Source organism: Cydia pomonella, chromosome 1 (genome assembly GCF_033807575.1).
Source record: "Cydia pomonella isolate Wapato2018A chromosome 1, ilCydPomo1, whole genome shotgun sequence".
NCBI lineage: Eukaryota > Metazoa > Arthropoda > Insecta > Lepidoptera > Tortricidae > Cydia > Cydia pomonella.
In genome coordinates, this window is record NC_084703.1 from 35,337,963 (window position 1) to 35,346,072 (window position 8,110).

The window sequence follows — 8,110 nt, forward strand, 5'->3', positions numbered from 1 at the left end:
TAAATAAATAAATAAATAAATAAATATTATAGGACATTATTACACAAATTGACTAAGTCCCACAGTAAGCTCAATAAGGCTTGTGTTGAGGATACACTTAGACAACGATATATATAATATATAAATATTTATAAATACTTAAATACATAGAAAACACCCATGACTCAGGAACAAATTTTCATGCTCATCACACGAATAAATGCCCTTACCAGGATTTGAACCCGGGACCATCAGCTTCGTAGGCAGGGTCACTACCCACTAGGCCAAACCGGTCGTCAAAATTATAATCCATTTATAATCGTAATATTTTCAAAAATATTTGCGCTGAAATAAAAAAAAGTGTCTCGCTTGTCTCTTACCACACCATGAGTCCGAAAAATATAAAAAAATTCGAACATTATTAACCAGTTATTAAATTTTCGCAAAAAAGTCTTCCGTTCTTAGTAAAAAGACGTACAAATCCTGCGAAGGTACTCCTTTTTGATTGTTACATACAGGGGGGGGGGGGGGGGGGGGTGTACACTAGGAAAATAGTTTACGTTAATAAAGATGGTGGCGATTACTTTAGGGAGCGTGCATGAACTGTAGGAGGCTGCACAGGAGCCGTCAGATTTTTGGCGCGAGGCGTAAATGTGATGTTGATTGTTCCGATGTAGCCCACAAGATGGCAGAACCTACTATGCACAAGAAAACACGTGACGTGTAAATGTAGATGTTTATGGTTCCGATTCAGGCCACAAGATGGCAGACCCTCCAACGCGCACGGTCCCTATAATTCCATTCCAGACAACATACTTTTGCGTAAAGTTGACTTCCGATTATGTACCGACATCACTAGATGTCACTACAAATGGATATAGTTTTAAGGTATGAATACAACTTTAAGAAGGTTGCATATACCTCGTTTGTCAAGACCTCTCTTTATTTATAATGTCGTTACCTAGCAACTGTTGTTTACTGTTAGACAGAAATAAATAAAAGTCGTAAACAAATATATGAGCTTATTTGTTTTAGGTATATTAATTTTAAAGTGGTAGCTGAGTAAAAATGGAACAAGCATTAAACTCGGGTAGTTTCAAATAGGAAAATTAGACTCCTAATGTTCCAAAACTTTAATAGTGCTCAAGGCAATTGTAATGACCCAACCTTCTTTCTACTCTTTGGTATTTTAGAACATTTAAATAAGAACATCACTTATGTCATTAATTTTTATTGTCAAAGAAAAGTCTATATAATACATGCATATATTTATTACAAATTGAGTTTATTTTATTGGCGACGAAATGGACGCCGAACAATTCGCTCAGTTCCTGAGCATACAGCAAGCACAGCAGGAACAAATCTTAAAAATATTAAGTATGGCACTTACACATACAGCAACACGGACGGAAGCAGGTACCTCACAAGCAGATAGCAGCGTGACGAGCGCTAACACTACTGCACAAGGACAGCCTAACAAGGTCGCTATTCTAAAAGCTTTTAATATGGACAAATTTAACCCCGACAATTACAGGGTGAGTGACTACATCGATTTTTTTGAAGCCAAGTGCTCAATACACGCAGTAGACACAAATGATAGTCTGAAGAAAGACCTATTACTTAACTGTATGACACCTGACCTTTTCAGGGAACTGAAGACAGCACTTACCCCCAACTTTGAAACCAGCACATACACCGACATTCGTACAAAACTCTTAGACTTATACCGCGTCAAGAAAACGCGATACCGCGCACTCATAGAATTTTGGAGTTGTATTAGAGAAAATGATGAGTCCATAGAACATTACACAAACCGTCTTAAAGCGTTGAGCATAGATTGCGGTTACGACGACAAACTACTAGAGCGCCAGCTTCGTGATCGCTTTGCGACAGGCCTTAATCACACGGAACTCGAAACAGATCTGAAACAAAAGTGGCCTAACTTAACAGAAATAATTAATGGACAGACGACCGAGGTGACATTCGCCACATTATTTTCAATCGCACAATCACGAGAACAAGCCGAAAACGACACGCCATCAACAAACGTTAAAAGAATAAGCAAGAAAGCTAACCATAAAGCTGACAAACAAGAAGCTACGAATTACAGAAGCCCCCGAAAAATACGTTCCAGTCAATGTCTACGTTGCGGCAAGCACGATAAACATAATTTAACAAATTGTCCAGCAAGGAAACACATATGCGAAGAATGCAGCACAGAAGGACACTACGAAAGCTGCTGTATTAAAACTGGCCGAGCATACCTAATCAAAGGCAGACCTAAAGTACCCGGGTACAAAACACAACGTGTAACGAACACCACAGGATCGTCTTCTAACACGAATGACGATTCTTCAGACGACAGTGACATTGAAGACGATCTAGTATGCAACGTCGCTCCAGCACGAAACAGAGACTGTAAGAGAATAGATGTTATTATTAACGGAAAACACTGTACTATGGACTGGGACCCGGGATCAGCGTACTCAATCATAAGCACATCCCTTTGGCGGCAAATAGGTGCTCCAACATTAACGAAAGCTCCTAAATTAAAAGCGTACCATAACTTCAAACTCAAATCAGAGGGTCTCACCGACGTCACGGTGGAAGTCGAGGGGAAACAGAAGATTGTTCCCGTAGTTGTCATGAAACACGCAGATCCGATGCTTTTTGGGTTACAATGGAGTGAGACCTTCGGAATGGAGTTCCCCAAACCTGTATACTCCATTAAAAACGTAACGCCGACGACTCTACAACAAGTAATTGACAGATACAAACCACTTTTCGACGGGAAGCTTGGCAAAGTTGAGGACTACCTTGTAAACATTCACATAAAGCCAGGAGCAGTACCTGTACATCTACCTGCACGACCTATCAAGTTTGGGATAAAAAAAAATATTGAAAAAGAAATAGCGCGCCTTGTGGCAGATAACATTATACATCCCGTAGACCCTAACGTGACACCAGTAGAGTGGGCGACACCCACAGTAAACGTCGTAAAACCGAACGGTGATATAAGAATCTGTGGAGACTTCAGAAGTACGTTAAACCCTGTTTTGATTAAACATTTACACCCAGTTCCACTTTTCGATCAACTACGACAAAAATTAGCACGAGGGAAAATATTTTCAAAAATAGACCTTAAGGACGCCTATCTGCAATTTGAAATAGCACCGGAATCAAAAAAATACCTAACACTATCGACACATCTAGGATATTTTAGGTATAATAGAATGCCTTTTGGAATATCAACAGCGCCCTCCATATTTCAACATTACTTAGACGAATTACTAAGGGACATTCCTAACACAGCAGTGTATTTTGATGACGTTGCAATAGCCGGAGAAGACGTGAAGGAACACCTACGCACACTTGGCGTCATCTTTGAGCGACTACAGAAAGCAGGCCTAAAAGTAAATCTACAAAAATGTTCATTTCTACAAAATCAAATAGAATATCTTGGCCACTCTATAGACAAAAACGGTATACGCCCGACAAAACAGAAACTAGAAGCAATTTCCAAAGCTGCGACACCTACCAACGCTAAAGAATTAAGATCATTTCTGGGTCTTGTAAATTTCTATGAACGTTTTATACCACATTTACACGGAATATGCGCTGACCTTCATGAACTTACTGGTAATAGGCAACCGTGGCGTTGGACAGAACATGAAAATCAGATATTCGAAGCCACTAAACAATGCATTACCTTATCAAAACCACTGACTGCGTTTGACGAAGACAGATCAATCTTTCTAGCATGTGACGCTTCAGAGAAAGGCGTGGGAGCCGTGTTGTATCACAAGAATGGGAACACAGAACAACCCATAGCTTTTGCCTCAAGGAAACTTCGAACAGCGGAGACGAAATACTCAGTCATTGATCGCGAAGCACTCGCCATTTTGTTTGGAATCAAGAAATTCGACCAATATTTACGAGGAACCAAATTTACCTTACTTACTGACCACAAGCCATTAATCCATATACTGGGTTCTCAGCGTAATCTTCCCAAAGTAGCAAATAACAGACTCGTTCGATGGGCACTAATAATTGGCTGCTATAATTACGACATATGTTACCAGAAAGGTGAAAACAACATACTAGCCGACTGCCTCTCCAGATTACCAAACTCTGAAACACAGCCTTCAGAAACAGAGTGTGCTGTACATCGCATTGAGTCATGTCTTCTAGGAACCAGAATGACAGATTTACATCTCTCTGAGGATCTTTTGAAGGAGACAACCAGCCAAGACGTCATATTATCAGAAGTTTTAAAATGTATCAAAACCGGCTGGAGAGAAATACACTTTACCAGTGACGTTAAGCATTTCTTCAAAAAGCGTAACGAACTTTCAATAGAAAACAAAATAATATTATGGCAAGGTAGAGTGGTGATTCCAGAAAAACTACAACGCAAAGTCCTTGCATACCTCCATAGAGGCCATCCTGGAATATCAGCAATGAAGGCACTTGCACGTTTCTATGTTTGGTGGCCATCCATTGATGAAGACGTAGACCAGTATGTCAAGAGATGTTGTAGATGCCAACAAAATAGACCTCATTGCCCTGAACTTCCAATCTACTCGTGGTCTATCCCTGAGAAAGTATGGGAAAGGATCCATATCGATTTTGCAGGACCTTTTGAAGGTACTTACTGGTTAGTCTTGAGCGATGCCTTATCGAAGTGGATAGAAATTAAACCTATGAAGAATATTACTACGTCAAAATTGTGCACTGAGTTAGACGACATATTCTGCACCTTTGGTCTCCCAGAAATAATTGTATCTGACAACGGCCCACAATTCACATCATCAGAATTTAAACAATACTGTAAAAATCAAGGCATTTTGCATATTAGATCTTCACCTTACCACCCAAGAACCAATGGTCTCGCGGAACGCCTCGTAAGGACTTTTAAATCAAGATTTGCATCCGGCACAGAACCCCAACACCAGCGTTTAAGAGAGTTTTTGTTCACGTACAGGATCACACCCCATAACACTACGGGCAAATCACCAGCGGAAGTAATGTTTGGACGTCAAATAAATACGTTATTGTCAAATATTCGACCAAATAAAAGGAGGGAATTACAGTACAAACAAGTAAAGGTCAATATTGAAACCTCAACGAATAAACCAAATTATGCACCCGGTAGTCCAGTATACCATAGAACTCGGCTTGAAAAGTCGTGGCAGCCTGGAATTATAGCAGAGCGCAGACATCGCTACTCTTATACTATTTCGACACCACATGGAGACGTCATAAGGCGACACGCTGATCATATTCGACCTCGACTGAAATCGCTTAATAACCCTCCAAATTACCATGAACCATCTCCTTCATCCCCCCTAACAGATATGTTTCGTACGCCCGATGCCACTTCGAGTCCTGGACCGTCACAAATCTCATCCGCCACTCTTAACTCCACCCTGATGAGCCCTCCACACAACAGCTCCACCACTCCTGAAGATTCATCACACACAGGAAATACGAGTAACAGAAGCCTGTCGCCTGATCCAGATCCTGTATCTACATCGGCAAACCCTACAACGCAGCACCGTAGTCAGCGGGCAACCAGACCACCTCGGAGACTTATAGAAGAGATGTGATCAGGGATGGGGAGGGACGAATGTAATGACCCAACCTTCTTTCTACTCTTTGGTATTTTAGAACATTTAAATAAGAACATCACTTATGTCATTAATTTTTATTGTCAAAGAAAAGTCTATATAATACATGCATATATTTATTACAAATTGAGTTTATTTTAGCAATGACGATGTCGGGAGGCTTTATTTAGGTAATATCGAAGGTAAGAAGAAAATACCATCCGCAAAGATTCGTACGATTAGATTTCGCCAAACAAATCCGAGACGAACTAGAGTGCATCTATGGAGGGAGATATGTGCGTAGACAAGACATACGATCTATGCCTGAAATTCATCAGCTACAAGAAATACCCGAATCACGACTTCATTACTCATGTGTCAATTTTAAAGAATATCTGGAGCGAACTACTAACGGAGCTATAGAGTTAAACGAAGTTACCCCAAATTCTCCTAACGTGCAAGATCCAGAGACATTACTTCCGGAATATCTTGAATTCAAGTTCAGTTAGCTGTTAATGTCAAAGAAGGAACACTCAGTTGAGAACCTGGCAAGTCATTTATGCGAACACGAAAGAGTACTAGGTCAGACTGAGATACAAGTTAGGAGACGAGGCTAATGCAGCTTTGTGCACAAAGATGAACAAGGCTAAAAAGAAAAACAGTTCCAAAGAGATTAGGAGCTACGAGTACTTACACCTACTATATTACTATCTTGTATACCAAATTGTAAAATTAAAATATACTTACGTTACTATTAGGTTTTTTTTATTTTATTTCATTGTTTTAAAACCTTTTCTACATAGTACGAGTATTAGGTCTACTTGGGGGGTATTTTTTTGTTTTGATTTCTTGTTACCAATAAAATATTTATGTTACAAGAAACTAAACAAAAAAAGCGACCAAGTGCGAGTCGGACTCGCCCATGAAGGGTTCCGTACCATTTATGACGTAGTAAAAAAACTACTTACTAGATCTGGTTCAAACCAATTTTCGTTGGAAGTTTGCATGGTAATGTATATCATATATTTTTTTTAGATTTTTCATTCTGTTATTTTAGAAGTTACAGGGGGGGGGACACACATTTTTTCACTTTGGAAGTGTCTCTCGCGCAAACTATTCAGTTTAGAAAAAAATTATATTAGAAACCTAAATATCATTTTTGAAGACCTATCCCTAGATACCCCACACGTATGGGTTTGATGAAAAAAAAAAATTTTTTTAATTTTTATGACGTATTACAAAAAAACTACTTACTAGATCTCGTTCGAACCAATTTTCGGTGGAAGTTTGCATGGCAATGTATATCATATTTTTTTTTTTGATTTTTCATTTTGTTATTTTAGAAGTTACGGGGGGGGGGGACACACTTTTTACCACTTTGGAAGTGTCTCTCGCGCAAACTATTCAGTTTAGAAAAAAATGATATTAGAAACCTCAATATCATTTTTAAAGACCTATATATTGTATGGGTTTGATGAAAAAAGATTTTTTGAGTTTCAGTTCTAAGTATGGAGAACCCCCAAAATTTATTGTTTTTTTTCTATTTTTGTGTAAACATCATAATGCGGTTCATAGAATACATCTACTTACCAAGTTTGAACAGTATAGCTTTTATAGTTTCGGAATAAAGTGGCTGTGACAGAATCGGACAGACACACGGACATGACGAATCTATAAGGGTTCCGTTTTTTGCCATTTGGCTACGGAACCCTAAAAATAGCTTGTAAATCGACCAAGTAGACCTAATAATATTATGTAGGACGAAAGTACACGTACGGATGCATATGTAGTTGTGCACGCACACATACATACTTAACTTGGGGAAGAAATCAGAGATGGCGCTTTCAAATGAGTTTCAAATGCTTAAAGCTTTAAAAAAAATGCTTAAAGAGGGCTCTCTACCTATACATATACTTATTTTACTCTTTGGTTACATACTTGAACCCTACGAGTATGAGATACGAGTATTAAGAGGAGTGACATCTCTTATGGTAGAACTGTTGCAAAAGTGTCCAGCTGTCAGCTATAAATAATAGTTCCAAATCTCTCCAGAGTAACGCTAGACTAGCTAAGAACCTAGGCGCTATTGACGGAGTGAAGTGCGCTGTCTATGATTTGATTTTTTTGTTCTAGTATTCTAAGCATTGTAGCACCACCTATTTAAGGTTTTTTGATGACACTTTTTGGTACAGTCAGCGTCAAATACTTTGTAGCAGTCAAAGTGGCCAAATAGTTCGGTACACCATACTAAATATATGGTGTACCGAACTATATGGCTACTTTGGTTGCTACAAAGTATTTGACGCTGACTGTACATGGAGATTTATTTCCTTACCTCCACCTTCCGTACCTACGAGGGCCGCCTCTATTCAATGCAAGGTTGCATTGTGACGGATTGATAAAGACAGATTAAGATAAGTTGGCACCGATTTTGACAGCCCACACAGTGCAAGTATTATTTTAAACGTCAAACTTCTATGAAATCATGACGTTTACTTACAGAACTAAAATTTGGGTACAAA

General features: G+C 39.0%; 1 protein-coding gene across 1 annotated transcript; it reads left to right on the plus strand.

Annotated features, from left to right (window-relative positions):
- Positions 1 to 1,132: 1,132 nt before the first annotated feature.
- Positions 1,133 to 5,748, plus strand: LOC133521191 (uncharacterized protein K02A2.6-like). The gene has a single exon (XM_061856022.1). It carries the CDS (start codon positions 1,284 to 1,286, stop codon positions 5,586 to 5,588), a length of 4,305 nt encoding a protein of 1,434 aa, XP_061712006.1. The 5' UTR covers positions 1,133 to 1,283; the 3' UTR covers positions 5,589 to 5,748.
- The last annotated feature ends 2,362 nt before the right edge of the window (positions 5,749 to 8,110 follow it).

What these genes read in the sequence shown, in the direction of transcription:
- LOC133521191 (XM_061856022.1), top strand. Translation starts at nt 1,284, where the DNA reads ATGGACGCCGAACAATTCGCTCAGTTCCTGAGCATACAGCAAGCACAG.